A 17,180-nucleotide genomic window follows, 5' to 3' on the forward strand; every position below is an offset into this window, starting at 1 on the left:
TTACGATAATATATTTTCAGCGCACATAATTCGGCGGAATTGCTGACTAAAAGGATTTGAAACATTCTCCTTTTGATAACTCTTTGATAACCATTCAAAAAAGAGGTTAGCTTGTTCCAGGCGTTCAGATAGTAGAGCGCAGCGGTCAGTGGGGAACGAGTTAAATTGTACGTCGGGAAAACAGCGTTGGGGGGAGGGAACGAGGGGGGGGGGGAGGGGGGGGCGAGAGCGAGGTAACCAGATACGAAATGACTCAATGCACAAAGAAACCCTTAATTAATTACAGCAATCATTTTAACGCAAGATTTGCAAATAGAATTATAAGCAAACTGTAAGGATTCTTTATTAGCAAACACTTTGTTGTTCGTGAAAAATGTGTCTTAGAGTATGAAAATGTCGCTTCCAAGCAAGTACATGGATTATATAAATTGTCAAGCACAAGTTCTTTAATTACAATGAATGCTTTGCCTGCCAGCAGGCTAAAAAAAAAGGACATTACTTGCTGAAGTTTTCACTGAGGTAGGGATTATAAGCCTGAGAAGTATAAGAACTGTCCGCTGTAGGACCCGAATCTTGATAGAAGTTCTCGTAGGGAGGGTTCGACCTGTAAAGTAGATGATAAGCAACTTTCAAGGGTTTCAGAAACCTCTAATACGGGATGTTAATGTTCGCTTGCAAGAAGGCTTTCATTTTGCGGCTTTTCCAGTAATCCGCCCTGTTTCGTGACGCTCTATGTGATGCAACATGCGCATTAAGATGAAAGTTCAGAACAGAAAACTCCAAATGGTAGTGTTATTTTAAGTGATTGCAAACTAGTGCAAGTACAAAGTTTTTCAAAATCTTAGTATTTTATGGCTCTAAGTAGAGCAAGAGCAATGTACTGCTTATTTCCGTATGCGTACGTTGAGGATTCAGCACCTGCTTTTCTTAAAACATGAAAAGAGATACACTACACTGATCATGATACTGCGCAACAGGAAATCAAATAGCACGCAGTTGTATCATGGTGTTACCTAATTTCTTTACCAACTAGGTTGATAATGATATGCATTTTTCCAAACAACGACTGCAGCCATTTAAAATAATTAACTGTAGTCTGTTTTGTCCGTTAGCACGTCAGGTTTTTAGCTACTTGAAGTTGTGTCCTAGTTACGTTGTGATTTTGTTAGGCTCGATTACCACCCGCTGTTCGGGAAAATAAGCCCGCACTCAGACCGGACCCAGGAGACGGAGGAAATCGAACCTAAGATTTTGTTTTTTGTTGTAATTCTGACACTAAAATTGTTTTTATATTGCTCCCAAACGTTCCTTTTGTAGTCCTGAGCTATGTGTATATAATAAAGATTTTATAAACTTCAGTTAAGAAACTCTTTTGAAAACGATAGCATCTTTTTCAACAAATCGAAACGGCAACGCTTATGCCTTAGATTTAACAATTTTTGACCTGCAGTATTAGCCCCTGCAAGTTATTACCAGCAGGAGTTCAGCCGCAGGTCTCGGAAGAGGTAGAAAAACGTCGTGGTGTGATTAGAGAGTTTACAAGTCAAACGTCTCGAAAATCGCCACGGAATTTTTTGGAATTTTCCAAAAATATTGTCACTCTATTACTCCAATGCGGGACACCCTTATCAGGAATTTTTCACAGTCATTTACGGCCTTTGTATTGCTCTTGGAACAGGACTGTTGGAAGCAGCGTCTCAAGACATCCAGGGTTCGGTATAAAATGGGCTTCTGCCGCAATTGTTGTCACATGATCATAGAAAATGAAAATTGGGAGGGGCCGGTTTCCCCCAAATAAGATTTTCCGTTTTTTTTTCAGTTTTTACGTTGCTGATCCAATATCAGTAAAGTTGCGGAATAGAGCAGTAAGTCGAACAAACATAACATTGTCTGGAGTTAACCGGCTACGCACACCACTGGCCTCTTCAGTGTTGTAGAGGAGCTGGGGAGAGGGGAAATGTCCACTGTCCTTACAAAGCGAGGCTGAGTGAGAAGAAGTTATTGATATAAAAAAGATCTTTTATTCTCATGCAAATAAAACTCATTTTCACAAGAAAGATTTTGCACTTGCCTCGTTTTGAAAGTGAGTGGTTTTTGAACTCGGAAATGGCCCATTATTGTTAGCTTTATCGGAGCATCCACCTTGAGCCTCTGATAGGCTGCGTAGCAATCGTTCCCGTGCGGTCTCGGAGCAAAGAACGACCGCGCGAAAAATGGCGCGAGTAAAAGAGCGGGGAGGGGTGGGGAAGAAAGCTAGGAAACCTTCCTTACCTCCCCCTCCCCCTCTTTCATTTTTTGGCCCTCGGAATTCCTTGCTCCGAAAGCAAACGGAAACGCTTCCTACGCAGCCTCGTTCCTTGTCGTCCTCGGCGATTTAGGATGTGACGTCACCTGTCAATTCGCCGAGGACCATTACTATCGCTTGGATAGCGCGAACTGGCCTGGGTACGAGACTGCTTGCTACGCATGCTGTGAGAGGAGTTCCAAAGTTTTGGAGACGCCGTGTCTATTTAACTCAGTATGGAAGATTGTGATTCAAGTGATTTTTATGAGGCAGAGTCCAAGGAATGCGAAGTCGACGATTGTTTCGAACCTTGGGAATGTAGTTCGTCAGTCGAGCAGTCTTTTCTAGATTTAGAACCCATCAGTGAAGCTGAACAATCTTCGTTTTGCGTTGAACTGATGAAGCGTCTCAACATACAGCGACAACAGTCCTATTTCTGCAATATAACCTTAGTAGCGAAAGAAGGGAACGAATTTAAGGCCCATAGAAATGTGTTATCGGCTGCGAGTCCGTTTTTTTCAAAGCTTCTTCAGAGCGAGATGAAAGAGAAAGAGGAAGGAGTCATTCGGTTCGATGAGATTTCGAAATCGATCCTCTCAGATGTTTTGGAGTTCATCTACACAGGAAGTGTCGAGATAAATGAAAAGAATGCCAGGAATCTGATAATCGCAGCGGACTATTTACTGCTTGAATCTTTGAAAATCATCTCCGGGCGATTTCTAGAGAAGCAAATGTCCAGCTACAATTGCATTTCAACTATTCACTTTGCCGAGAAATATCGGTGTGAAGAACTTGTTCTTCGCAGTACAAAGTTCATTCAAGACAACTTCACTTCCGTAGCAAACTCAGGCGAATTTTTAAACTTGGATGCAGAAGAAGTTGAAAAGTGGATTTCAAGTGAAAACATTTTGGTTGCAGCTGAAGAAGATGTGTTCAGAATCATTCTTAACTGGGTCGAGCAAAATAAACGCGAGCGAAAAGACAAGTTTGAGCAGCTATTTCGTCATGTTCGGCTGGTCTTGCTTTCGCGTGACTCTCTATTCTCTGATATCGTGACAAATGAACTGGTTACAGAACATTTTTCTATTTTGAGGCGGGTCACGGATGCCATTAAGTCAGTTAGTGCTGCAACTGAGGATGCTCAAATTCAACCGGCGAGAAGAAGGCTTGAAACACACGCCATTGTAGTACGTGGAGGGAAAACAACTTACTGTTACCTTCCCGAGAAAGATAAATGGAAGCGACTAGCAGACGGATTATCTGATGACCGAGACCACACTACACAGTTAATAAAATTCCGTGATCAGCTGTATAGCTTTCCTAGGAGTAGATCTGCTGAGACAGAAAGGTATGATCCCGCTTTCAACAGTTGGACCACTTTAAAGTTATCCCCTCCTTTTGAGAAACTCTCGTTGGCTGCCCTTGATGGGAAAATTCATGCTATATACCGTCCTTATCGATCCGCTCCTGTGATTAAAAGATATGATATAGAGTCGTGCGCCTGGGAGACTGTGACATCTTCTCAGCACTTCCATTACAGTGATGACTCTTGTGTTGTTGCTGTTGGCAACTGTCTGTATGTTCTTGGTGGTGGATATAGTGATAAAGCTGGCAAGTTTGACACTGCGGAAGGAAAATGGGAGGAAATTGCATCTATGCAAACTAAGAAGAGGAGTGCCTTTGGTGTGGCTACTCAAGGGAAGATTTTTGTTTGTGATACGTCCCATGGATGTGAAGTGTACAAGGTTCCCACAAATGAATGGCAAACCATTGCAAGTTTGAAAAATTACTCATTTCGTTTGCGTTGTATGGTGTGTCTTAACGAAATAGTTTATGTAGTGGGTACAGTCAGGGAATGTTATTCATCACAGCCAGACGAGATGATTGTAGTTAAAAGCTATGATCCCAAACTAGGCAAGTGGATCCAGAAGACCTCCATACCTATCAACAAGAACTCTGAGATTAAAAAACATTCATTTCACTGCTCTACATTGAAAATTGCTAAAGGATTGCTCAAGGAACCAAAAATTGTTACAATTGATTAACTGACAAAGACAATTCTATAATTTTTACTTTGGAAAAAGTTATTTGTTCAGGAAGGATAAGTGATATTCTTCGGATATTTTCCAGTTCTCTGGAGACTCATATTTTCCATTTGTCTTTCTTAGGACTGAAAAAAAAAGAAGTATATTGTCAAGAATAATGGGCTTTTTTTAGTTTTTGGTGACAGTAGAAGATAAAGTAGATCACAGGGCTCCAATTATTCTCTCTTTCTTCTAGTAATGTTAGTTTTAGTAATTTAATTTAGTTTTAGTACTTTAACTAGTTAATTTTATGTTTAGTTTTTAAAAAGACAAACATGTCTAGACAAAATGTTTTTTTATGTCCAGGCATGTGAACAGATAACCCGTGGGGATGTTTGTACCAGGATCAAAGATCGACCAATAAGATTATAGGGCGGTTCTTGGTGTGTATAAGAGAAGAGTAGAAGCGCTCAGATTATTTGTCCTTCTATCCCTCGCCATTGAAACCTGTGGAATTGAAGAAACCTTTTTCCTGCCGCCTCCCCTATCACCCGCCCCCGGGCTCTCGTTCTCGCTTTTTACTTTTTTATGTAGCAGATTGTTTTCTTTAAGGAGGGGCGTTTTCTGTCGCCCCACGTTTGACCTCGTTTTTGTTATCCAATTGAGATATAAATTGATTCAATTAAAATTGCCACAACCAGATTTGTTTATTGTTCCAGATTCAGCCAAATCATTTGTCGCTTAATTCATTCCATTGTCTCAATCTCTTAACACTTACGTCAGTTAAAACTGAGCAAAGCTGGCGCTGAAATTGGTTATTTTTGGAACGTGCTGCGACATAAATGCATTTTTCCTAGATCATACTAGACAAATAGATGTGGTGAACCCTTTTGTTATTATTTATCAAAAATTTGTTTTAAACCTGATTTTCGTATTTTGTGAATTACTACGGACAAAGTTGGGAAAATCCTGCAGTTCTCTCCCTTACCCCCCCAGAAAGTATATTTTTGGAATCCTGGTAAATGAGTATTACAGGTTCACGTTAATGGCTGTGAGACAAGAAAATATTTAATAAGTGAGCAACAAAAGGGATAATTGAAAAGACCTTATTGTATTGACGTATACGCTTCTTCAGCTGCTAGAGCCTATTTTAATTCATCAGTGGATTACAGGGGGTCCCAAAAGTTCGTTCCTCTACTTCAGTACTGGTAGACTTGATTAACAAATCGTTCAAACAAAAGTTGTATCTTTCATAGTTATAAATCTTATTTCATATTCCATACTTGTGTTATCTTTGATTTGTGTATTTTCGGGCCAAAGGTGCGCGAGCGTGTGTACAGTTTCCTGCCAAACATGCTTTGTATTTCGTAGCCCGAATTGCTCAAACTGTTTCCGTTTTTGTGATTAACGTAAAAGATGAACCCTCTTAACGCAAAAGTGCCTAGCTACTACGTAAGAGCGCTAAGCATGTATACTTCAATCTACTGGCGTATCAGTTCAATAAAAAAATGATGGGTGGTAAAATGGTCATCGAGTAATGAAACTTTTAAAGAGAAGAAACGATGAGGAAGACCGGAAGTCTTATTATAATAAATAAAAGAGGCTAGGTACAAAGGATGAAATTCGACGACTAGCTGTCGCTCTCAATAATTTGGAAGCTGAGTCCGGTACATTACAAAAGCGTTACGATGGAAAGAGGTCGGGATGATTTTCTTTTTTCAGATGAATTACCAAAAGATTTGTTTAAGCAGCCTAGTCTAAAAAATGATATTTTTGGGGGATCGAAGTGCCTTCTGCGTACCAAGCAATAAAAATCTCAGATTGGATCATCTGAGGCTCTACATGCTACATAACTACCATACCGTTAATGGCTGCTACGGAAAGTCATAGCTAGTAAGCACAATGGGGGCATTCTGGATACCGAACTTCTGAATACATGTACAGTGGACCTCGAAATGAAGTCCTCGGTAAAACGAACGATTTTCTTCAGCCCGGCCAAAATTACAGTAAAATGTATGGAACATAACCTCGATTTAACGAAATCCTCGTTATGACAGTGTTATAACGAACACAATCCACAAGCGTAAACATATTTACCTCGATATCAAGAATTAATGTCAGCATGATGTGATAAAAGGTGAATGCCAAACAGACCAACAAGGATATAATTTATGTGTATAACAGTTTTAAGGAGTTTTGTTTCCCTGTTTTTGAGTTTCTAGTGCCGTACCTATGTATAGCTCGGTACTGAAATGTTATTACAGTGATTTTTCAGACTTATCCCGCTCCATGCCATTACTACAGAAAGTGATTAAACACAATGGGGGCATTGTGGATACCGAACTTCTGAACGTACGTGTCAGTGGAACCTCGATTTAACGAACCTCTATATAATGAAGTCCTCGGTAAAACGAACGATTTTCTTCAGGCCCCAGTAGTTCAAACGTTGAATAACGCTATCCACGGTGGGATAGCGCTAACCAGCCTTTGAACACCGAGGCCTGGAGTTCAGCCCCCAGTCTCATACGATCTGGATATACTTCAGTCTGATTAAAGTTTTTAAGTCAAACTTCTCGAAAATCGTTATGAGACGTCTTATGGACCTTTTCGGGATTTTCCAAATCTGTTGTCACTATATTACTCAAATGTGGGAAACCTTCATCAGGAGTGTTTTTACAGTCATTGATGGTCTTACGTATTGCTCTTGGAAGCAGCGTCTCAACGCATCCAGGGTACGGTATAAAATGGGCTTCTGCCACAATCATTGTCACATGATGATGAAAAATGAAAATTGGGAGGAGCGTTTTTCTCCCAAGTAAGATTTCCGTTGCAGTTTTTTTCAGTGTAGATCGAATATCAGTAAAGGCGTCGGTGGAATCGAGAGGAAATGTAAGTCGAACAAATATTTACAGCAAGGGGCCCAAAGGTGTGACCTACTTTAATTAACTCAGATTCTTTCATGCAGACATTAACCAATCCGAAGTCGTGGACAGTTTCCAGCTGGCTTCTGATTGGATTAAATCTTTACGAAAGAATGTGAATAGATCAAAAGCGGTCACACTTTAGGCTCCTTGCTGTAACATTGCCTGGACATTACCGGTCTTACCGGACGTTTTATGCGCCCGCGTTTTTACGCACACCACTGGCTCACTCCTCCCCAGAGAGGCCACTTTAGTGTTGTAGGAGAGCGAGAAGACTCGGGGTACGAGATTGGGGGGAGAGGGGAAATGAAAGGGCGTAGTGAACGATGGGAAGGAGAAAGACAAGAAGAGAGACTCTTGCCTTTTCCTTTTTCCTATCCCCCACCGCGCGCATACTACTTTTTTTATAAGCCATTTCCAAGTTGCCCCAAGTTTTTGTTTCAAAGCGAGGCTAAATGCGAAGCCATTGATATGAAAATGACTCTTATTCTCATGCAAATAAAACTCATTTTCACAAGAAAGGCTTTGCACTTAGTCTCGTTTTGAAAGTGAAAGTTTTTGGAACCCGGAAATGGCCTATTATCGCTATTTTTATTGAAATTTCGGAAGACGCGGTCTCTATTCAATTTAGTATGGAACTTTCAAGTTCGAGTTGTGAGAAACAGATCCTGCATGACGTCTGTGATGTCTGTGTCGATGTGGCAAGAAATCAATCTAGTTTTTCAGTCAAGCGGCCTCTTCTAGATTTAGAACCCATCAATGAAACTGAACAATCTTCGTATTGTGTGCAACTGATGAAGCGACTCAACATACAGCGACAACAGATCCATTTCTGCAACATAACCTTAGTAGCGAAAGAAGGGAGGGAGTTTAAGGCCCACAGAAACGTACTATCGGCGGCGAGTCCGTTTTTCTCAAAGCTTCTTCAGAGCGAGATGAAAACCAACAAGTCGATCATTGGATGTTTTAAAAAGAATACAGTTTTTTTTTTATCTGGGAAAATGCTTTATGAACAAAAGAAAAAAAAAACCTGGATTAACATTTAACCTATGGTTAGCGCTAACCAGCCTTCGAACAACTGGGCCCACTGGTAACAGAGGATAGAGTAGTCTAAGGGAATCCCATTATCTTCTCTTGCTTCTGGAGAGTCTCTCCCCAGAAAGTCTATCCCACCCCTCACCCCCACACCCCGCACCAAAATAATATGATCTTTGCCTCGTGTGAAAGGAGTATTTCAGGTTCACACAAACGGCTCAAAGACAAGAAAATGAGTGGGCTAAAGTGGGTATAATTGAATTCACCTTGTTGTATTTATAGGCTTCATCAGCTGGTCACGTGCTGCTACAGCCTTTAATTTAAAAATTCTTCAGGGAATGATTCTTCGAGAGGCAACAATTAAAAATTATACTCCATTGTCAAAAACAACCTAAACAGCCTGATTGATTTACAAAACATTGTTTTTTAATAGCGAATACGTACATTTTGAACATGGAGAAAAACGATTCAACCAGTGTACGGTTGTTTCACATCTACTGGATGGTTTTTGTTTTCACAAATCTCAAAAAGAAAAATTTCAAGGCTTTTTGTTCCAACGCAGTTGCAAGGGCAGCAGCCATCGGACTGTAAATAGTTTTAGTAAAACTTGTAAAATAGACGCAAGGGTCAAATTGGAAGCTTTTGTCCACAGTCTAATTTTAGACTTAAGCACACACTGAAAATTAAAAAGATCTGTTGCAGCCCCAAAGTGTCAATTCAGCCCTTCCTGGAGCCATTTGAGCACAATTTAGGCCAAAAGAGCTCAATCAAAAGGTTATTCCAGCCCACGGTAGGGCCCATTTCAGCCCTGGGACCAAATCAGCCCTAGCTAATTGGACTGTATTGGCCCTGATTTAAGGGAGCCAAATTCGACCCAAAAATAGGACTGTATATTACTCACCGAAACGGCCCTGTTTTTAGGGCTAAAACAGATCTTTCTGATTTAGAGTGCAACTTATCTAAATTGCTTGCTTCCGAGTAAATGAAAATATACTAACTTGAAAATGTAGCTATTTTTAGAAGTTTGTTAGTCTGATTATCAGGACGACTTGGGTTCTACATCAAGGACCTAAGGCCTAGGCAAACGTCAAACTTTTCATTAGACAAAACAAATTTCAACTGGGTTAAGTTCATGAAAAGTTCGACGTTTGGCTCTGTCAGTTACGTTGGTCTGAATGAGTTTGGATCGTCTCTCCGTCGGCTTCAGAACGATAGAACGTCTGAAGATTGTCTTCACATGCGACTTTCTAAACTAGTAAATAAAAAAATTGTATTCAGTTGATTGGTTCGACGCGTCCTAAGTTCGAAGTCTGACCCAACAGACGATCTTAAACTTAATTTAGGTTTGACCCAAATTAGAGTTTGGTTCGTCTCTTGAAAAGTTCAACGTTTGGCCTCGGCCTGGGACTTTCAAGGATTGAAAATAACTGATATTTGGTACTATTTGAAAGTCAGGATGATTATATTGTAGCAATACGATCATAACCTTTATAGCAAAACCTGTAATAACACCTGTAATACATTTTTCTTTATATAGATGCGGTGTCGGAACTGACGTCTGGTGGTTTTTTATATTTATAGTAAGGTTAGACCAGAGGTTCACTTGAAACAACGACAAATAAAAGAAGAATTAATTTAGGTTAAGGGAAATGCACACAGTGCAAACGTGGCTGGTAGATATCAGGCGAATCCTTGCTGACGAGATTTAATTTACAAACTGGTTTCACGAACGTACGTAGAAAAGACATCGCGGTAATTAATATTATCCTTTATGCGAATTGACTTGAGAAGTTGGATCATTATGATATTCTTAGAAACTGCCCAACTACCCCTGCCCTGAGCCAACATCCCAAAGTTCATTGACATACATGTAATTTGATGCAGTAGTTGCCTGGTAACCTACAAGTAACCATCACTCACAACTCGAGTTCCCAGTACCTCGGTGATAAAAAAACACAAACAGTGTATGGAAGCTTCTGAGTTCGATTTCCCAGATGCAACGCTGGATTTGTTATCGGAGGTCTTCTCTCCAGACGTATTCATTCTGTTTTTGAAGAAAGTATAACTCCCATTCCTAACATTTTGCGGAGCACCCTCCGGAGCCTTACGTGTTTCAGCGATAAAAGTATTTCTAGTTTCAATTAGAATAACTAATCAGATTTTGAACGAAAACTTGACAAGGGAATAGTATTCACGTGCCCATGATCAGGCAGAGGTGATCACAAGGCTTCGTCTATTCAACGTTCCATGCCTCGCACCGGCGAATCCAACTCTTACACCCCACGCAAAACGTTTACAACTAGGTCCTCAGCCTTGCAACCGAATCAGCTTATAAGATGGCGTCTATTTTTCGTCTATTTTTGAAGAATAAAAATTCAAACGGGCTAGTATTCTGGTACTCACTGTTTATCGAAAAATAAGGACTTTAACAACGGTAATCCGCTAAGGATGACGGAACAGGAAGAAATTTCGTCTTGTCTCTTTACGATCGAGGAAACTTGGAGCTGTTAAATAAGCTACTTTGGCCACGCTTCACTATATTTACGGGACTTTGATGCCTTCGTTTGGAGCCTGCCTTCAGGAACTTAAGCCAGTTCTCAGGTATGCTTTAAATGAATGTCTAAATGTGTGAATAAACGAGGACTGGGGAAATTTGGAGCTATACCACATTAGGAAACAACTTCTAAATGAAGGTTTTTGTCACCGTAAAAACCTTTTCGTCGTTTTTTAATTATGTCAGTTCAACGAGTCTTGATATTGCTTTGAAAGTATCTTCTAGTGAAAGAAAAAGAGTTGCTCTATTGATAGAAAGTGTCCAAATTTCTCCTTGAGGCTTTATTTGCGAATGCGAGGAGAGTTGATGTTAGCAAATTTCGGGCTGAAAATACGGCCATTTTGAGACTCCGACCACGAAAACTGATATTCTTACTTTTCTCGAAAATAAAAGGCTTTTTGCGAGAACAACTTACATCAGATTACTTATCTACCTAAAAGCTATTTATGGACAAAAAATGAAGGAAATAGATTTTTCAACTCTTGCCACTCGATGGTCGATATTTCCTGACCGTCGCTCTTAAATTCCTTTTCTGTCATTTTCATTTCTTCTTGTATACCTAATCTTCATAACTAATAATTGTAAGGTTAACAGAAAACATTTCTTCTTGATGTAAAGTTTCTGAAGATTTTTGGTAAACAGAAAGCAGCAAGGGTTGGTTGACAAACACTAATAAGTAGGACTTTAGACTAGGAAAACTGATTAATAATATTCCACCTTTCTGTTTCAGATTCAAATTATGATTAAAAGATGCCAAAGTGACCAAGGCATGGGTTTTACTGAAATAAAACAGAAGCTCAGAGGAGGGCCTACACTTAATTCCAGAGGAGTGTCCGATGCACAGATCAGGTATGCTCTGTCATAGCTTTTGTGTTCTACATCTGAGCTGAGTTGCTCATTCAGTGATTAGTGCAAATCCAGGGTTAGTTATTTTATTCCCTTAGGTATCGGAACCAAGTTCGAATTTAAATTGAAATTGTTCTATTCAAATTTTTCTTTGTGGCTCTTTGTAGTTTCTTGAGATTTATCCAACCTTCCATAACAAGCTCAAGGATTTCACAGTAATGATCGTTTTCAGCACCGTGTCGTTGCCGTGGCCTTTAATATCGGAAGAGAAAAATAGTTTCCCATCATAGGCGTACGGGCCGGGGGGGCGAGGGGGGCTGCAGCCTCCCCCAAATTTTGGGCAACTCAGATTTTTTGGGCAGCGAGAGAAAATTTGGGCAAAGCCAGTTCTTAAAGACGTCTTCATGTTTATTTAATTATTTTAAAGACCTGAATATTAACCTGAAGTCGGCGTAATAATCCAGTTACATTACAGTGGTTGCCTAGCATGTGATGAGTAATTTACATATTTGCAGCTTTTTTTTGTTGGGCACTACCGTATACTGTACTGCACTAGCTGGAATGGTCTATTTCCAGTCGTGAATTGATTAAAATAAACTTTCGCATAACTTCCTAGACTCATCTCCATTCCAAGAACAGTGTATGGCAGAGAGCATTTAGCAATGGGTATAGCCTGCATAGCAAGCGTTTCCGCGCGAGTTCGACGGGAAACGCTTGCTACGCAGGCTACAATGGGTCTGAAAATGAAGAAGTGGCTGACTAATTCTCAGTCTGAATAACGAGAAGAATCTTAATTCTTTTAAAAAATCTATCGAGCGGTTTAAATTATTCGATAATTTGTTAAAGTAGACCGAAATGTTTACACTGTGAACCGCTAACAAAAGTGTCTCCATACATACTAATGAAATCCTTCTTTCGATTCTAGCAATCAAGCAGAGCTATCTCCACGATCTTTCACACACGTTTTTAAAACGATTAAGACTACTATGAGGTGAAATTGCAGGTCAAAAGCGCTTTGTTTTCTACAGATAACGGCCAAAAATCAAGATTTTCCTTTTCTTACCGTATTTCTAATAATAAAAACTTCATTCCAAAATATAATATCTCGATAACGCTCTTAAGGTTTCGCTTAAACTTCACGAACATCGAGACGACCGTTTTGGAGAAAAAAGCTCCTGTGAACGATTTTGTAAGGTTCCCGTGCCGAGAATCATAGGTAATGGAGTCATTTCGTTGCTACTGACAACTCCGATGTCATTGCAACCCTGATGATGACAAATTGTTTGTTCCAAATGTTTCTTTATGGCGACGTAGTTTATGCTCAGACTTGGTACTGACCATGGAAAACTGTATCGAGCCACCTTCATATGCCAGGACGGCCTATGTTGTTGCAATATGGCCCTCATTTCTTTTCGACTCTTTCGTAAAAATTTGGGCAACTTGGGAGATTTTTTTGGGCAAATGGTTTACCGCCCCCCCTGGCAAAAAATTTCCCGTACGCCTATGTTTCCCAGTGACATTTTCAGCCTAAGGGATCAGTTTACAGAAGTTCACTATTTTTCCACTCAGATTCTTAACTAGTAGAGCAATCCTTTAGTGATGACTCGGCTTATATACGAAACTAAAATGTTGTGTAGCATCTATCACTTTTCTGTTGTCTGCCATCTTGAATCATTCCCAAAGTGCATTGCACATTACTGATTTATGGCTTCCAGTGCAAAGAAAAAAATATGACTTGAAAAATTGAAAAGATTTAGGAGATGGGTTCTTATGAATTTTCAGGGAACCAAAAAATTGTTACAGATGGTTTTCCATGATCTCTGGGCATGAAACCGAAAAATTGTTTTCCATGGGATTTGCAACTGGCTTGCATAAGTGGATACCTGGTCCTGAGGTTGTCAGCTTGAGGTTGTTAGACTGTATTACAGTGAGACCTTTAATTACTCGGTAACTTCTCGAAACAATATTGGTCTGAAATGTGTATAGGTTTGTTAAAATAAAGCTGAGTTAAAGTATTTAACAATTTAACGAATTAACAATTTTTAATCCAACGTTACCCACCTGAGACTGTGCTAGTTTAAGAGTCCATAGAACTTCTCAGAAGATTCCTCGGAAAGACCTCCAGAAGAAAATGAATGAAGAACTTGAACTTATAACTGTAACAATTTCACTTGCCGCCATGGCAATGAACGAAAACAACTGTCGAACTGCCAAAGCATGTCACGTCACGTAATTCTGCCCCGCGCATTTGGGAAGGAAGGAAGAAATTCTTCCACGCTGTGCGCTAAAACATTTGTGAAATAAAATTAGCTTTGGACTGTTTCATTTTTGCCCTCGCTTGATGTCAAAGGCGCCTTTTCCGCCGATATAATCTTGGACTTGGTTAGCAGGCGTTTTTAGGGGATTCGTAATTCCTCCCTCCCCACAAACGAAAAGTGTGAATTTGTTTTTGACCTTTGATCTCAACAACGTTACCCTCAATTTTCTGATTTGCCCTTCGCTTTATTTACAGACTGGTATAAATGACACATATCTTGGTCTCAGGTAAGGGAGGAAATATGGGAAAATATGACCCCCCTGAAAAAGCCACCAAGGGAAGCTAAATGTTTGGTTGCCTCTTAGGCCAAATTCGCTTCAGCGATCCTGATTTCTTGTCAGTGAAACTTGTGGAAGGCACAAGTGTAATAACTGGACCCAAGTGTAATAAAGGTTTATCCGTAATAACATTTGAACCCAAGTGTAATAAAGGTTTTATCTGTCACGACTGAGATAATATGAGACACGTCCACAATAGCCTAAATATGGTCATAATCTTAACTTAAAAAGCTGACATCACGGTTCATGTGACCAAACAGAACTGGAAAAAAAAAAGGAACGAGAAAAAATACCATAGAATCTAGCAATGGCTCTCAGTTTAAGTTTTGGCAAATTTTTGCTATGAAACGTGCTTTTAAAAAAAATTCATCTCTCCAGAACAAATAAATATGTCATTCCCGTTCGCTTACATAAAATGTCAGGCTAAACAATTTTAAACCCAGTCACGGACTGATCTGTTATTATTTTTTCCCCTCTGTCTTCTTCACATTTTCACTATTTCACTCACGGCTGAATTTTATTGATAGGATTTCATGACTGTCAGTACTTTGCAAAAATAAGTTCCCACAAATAAAAATTACCGCAAAAATATTTCCCGCAAAAATTTACTCTAGAGGAAATACTGTAGTCTCTAACTTAAATTCACTACACAAGAATACAGCACCACGAAATCGTGTCTGTTCAATTACAACTGGTCTCTTTTATTCAGAAACAAATACTGACGCATGCTTAGTATTGTTTGAAAATATGTATTCTTATTGCACGTACTCAATAAAAACGAAAATATTATCAATGCTGGGTACTGGGTACTTTCTGAAATCGCAAAAATCAATCCCAGCAAGAAAAACCAATCTGTCCTGATCGCAAAAATTAGTTCCCGCAAAACACAAAAAATCGCCAATCCGCAAAAATAATGCACCTATCAATGTAAATCCCGTGGGGGGGGGGGGGGGGGGGGGAGTGCGGGCAAGGGGTGGGGATTTGATGCCTGAGACTATCCCCTGTCGGGCGTTTGATCGTGCGAAGCGACCCCGGGGTCGGGACATTTGACTTTGACCGACAGAAGTCTGGTATCAATTCAGAAGCGGTTACCAAGTCTGTCCCTCGAGGCTTTCTGAAAGTCACGCTGTTGGAGAAAGGTGTGAAGTTTTCATTTGTTTCAATCTATTTTGAGAAAGTTTTTATCTTCAAGTTCCCATCTGATTGTAAAACTCGATTGAAATCGAATTACGCCATGAAAGTCAGAGAATTTTTTTACGGGTCACTGTTCCGACCTGTTGAGCAGATGTTATAAAGCATTTTACGCTTCATTAATATTATAATAGCACGGTCAATCTTCCTAGAGTGATTTTGTTGTTCAAAATAAGAGATGCTAGTGGAGAGAGAAAATACTTAATTACAGCGAGTAATTTAACGGAGCTTACGTTTAGTAAGGACGTACTTTTGAAATGTTCTTTTAATTCGTTTATACAGTATTATAGTATTGTTTGTTTAGATTTTTTCCCCTGGGGTGGGGGCGTTTTTGACACTTTTGATTGACCTTTCGTTTCCCACCCTGGGGAATTTGATCAAAAAATTTTAAAATTTGTCAAATCCCCACCCCTTGCCCGCACTCCCACCCCATGGGGTTTACATTGATAGGTGCATAAACTCCCGCAAAAATTTCGTTCCACACGGTATCCGTTGAAAAAATGATCGGTCGTTTGATCAACCAGGGCCAGGTCGTTATTTTTAGTTTCTTACTTGCGTCAGTTCAGGTTTATTAGAATACCTTTGTAATCACTAATTATGTTTATAATTATGTACTTTAGTTTTAAATTCAATTTTGCTAACGACTCCACAGTATCAGCCCCCGACAAAGGTTTGTGTTGAAAAACCGACTATATCGGAAAAAATGATATCATGTATATTCTTAATTTTGTTCGTACTGGCTTTCTTTTCTCTTTTCGCCGATCAGTTCCTTCGACTTTGTCCTTTCAACTTGTCCAAATCCTTTTTTTAAGATGCGGATGCGGCCAGTAGTTTATTGGCTTCCGTAGAGCTCATTCCCTGTTGTTGGCTTTTAGTCGGGATGTTTCAACACGAGGAACCACCGAACCACTGCAAGAAACCGAATGATTAGAAAGGCTCGCAACAAAAATCTCTCTTGTTCCTCTAGGATACACATGATCAGGTACAATTTTCATATTTCATAAATAAAATTATACTGTTTTTCGTCCTAAAAGTGAGCCACTAATATAACTCGAAAAAAATTGATTTAGTTGCACGCGCCAGCATAAGCCTTGATTGGCTCCGAACTCAGAGTAACATCTTTGCAGGGGGAGATCCAGGAATTTTTCATTGGGGTGGAGGGAGGTCCAAACTTTGGTTCAGAAAGGACTGTTGAACTTTTTTGTGGCAAATTACTTTTCCCCCACACCCCTTCCACTAGTCACTGAGAAGGCAGAGACGACTACGTGTTTCTCAATCTGTGAAAGCCAGTCGCCGTTGGCGCGGGAAATACTGCTTTGCGAGCAGAGACGAACAGATCATAGGAGGGTACCCAAAGACAATCACATTTTTGAATATCCCTGGAATTTAGTTTGGTGGCAACATACAACACGCGTTTCATTAAAAAAAATTCAGCGAGTTAAACAGTGATTTTAGTCTCAAACGAGTATCAGGTCTGATGGGGGGGGGGGGGGTCCAGACCCCCCCGGACCATCCCCCTGGATCTGCTTCTGCTTTAGTGCCCTTTGATATCCTTTCTACAGCATTCGGTTATTCGAACACACCAATTGCTAGCTAAAGATGCACGTTCTGAACTTGAAACTCAACCATTTTAAACAGCAGATAAAATAGTAGTAGTAAAAAGTAGTAAAACCTTTATTTAACGAGGGTAATCCCTTCAGAATACTTAAAAGTATATCTGTTATCAAAAG

General features: G+C 39.9%; 1 protein-coding gene across 1 annotated transcript; it reads left to right on the forward strand.

Moving 5' to 3' along the window:
* The first annotated feature begins 2,582 nt into the window (after positions 1 to 2,582).
* Positions 2,583 to 4,365, forward strand: LOC140953066 (kelch-like protein 2). The gene has a single exon (XM_073402552.1). The coding sequence runs from the start codon at positions 2,683 to 2,685 to the stop codon at positions 4,327 to 4,329; it is 1,647 nt and encodes a 548-aa protein (XP_073258653.1). The 5' UTR covers positions 2,583 to 2,682; the 3' UTR covers positions 4,330 to 4,365.
* The last annotated feature ends 12,815 nt before the right edge of the window (positions 4,366 to 17,180 follow it).

This window comes from Porites lutea, chromosome 11, assembly GCF_958299795.1.
Source record: "Porites lutea chromosome 11, jaPorLute2.1, whole genome shotgun sequence".
In the NCBI taxonomy this organism is placed as follows: domain Eukaryota; kingdom Metazoa; phylum Cnidaria; class Anthozoa; order Scleractinia; family Poritidae; genus Porites; species Porites lutea.

Coding starts and splice junctions, on each gene's coding strand:
- LOC140953066 (XM_073402552.1), top strand. CDS start 2,683: ATGAAGCGTCTCAACATACAGCGACAACAGTCCTATTTCTGCAATATA.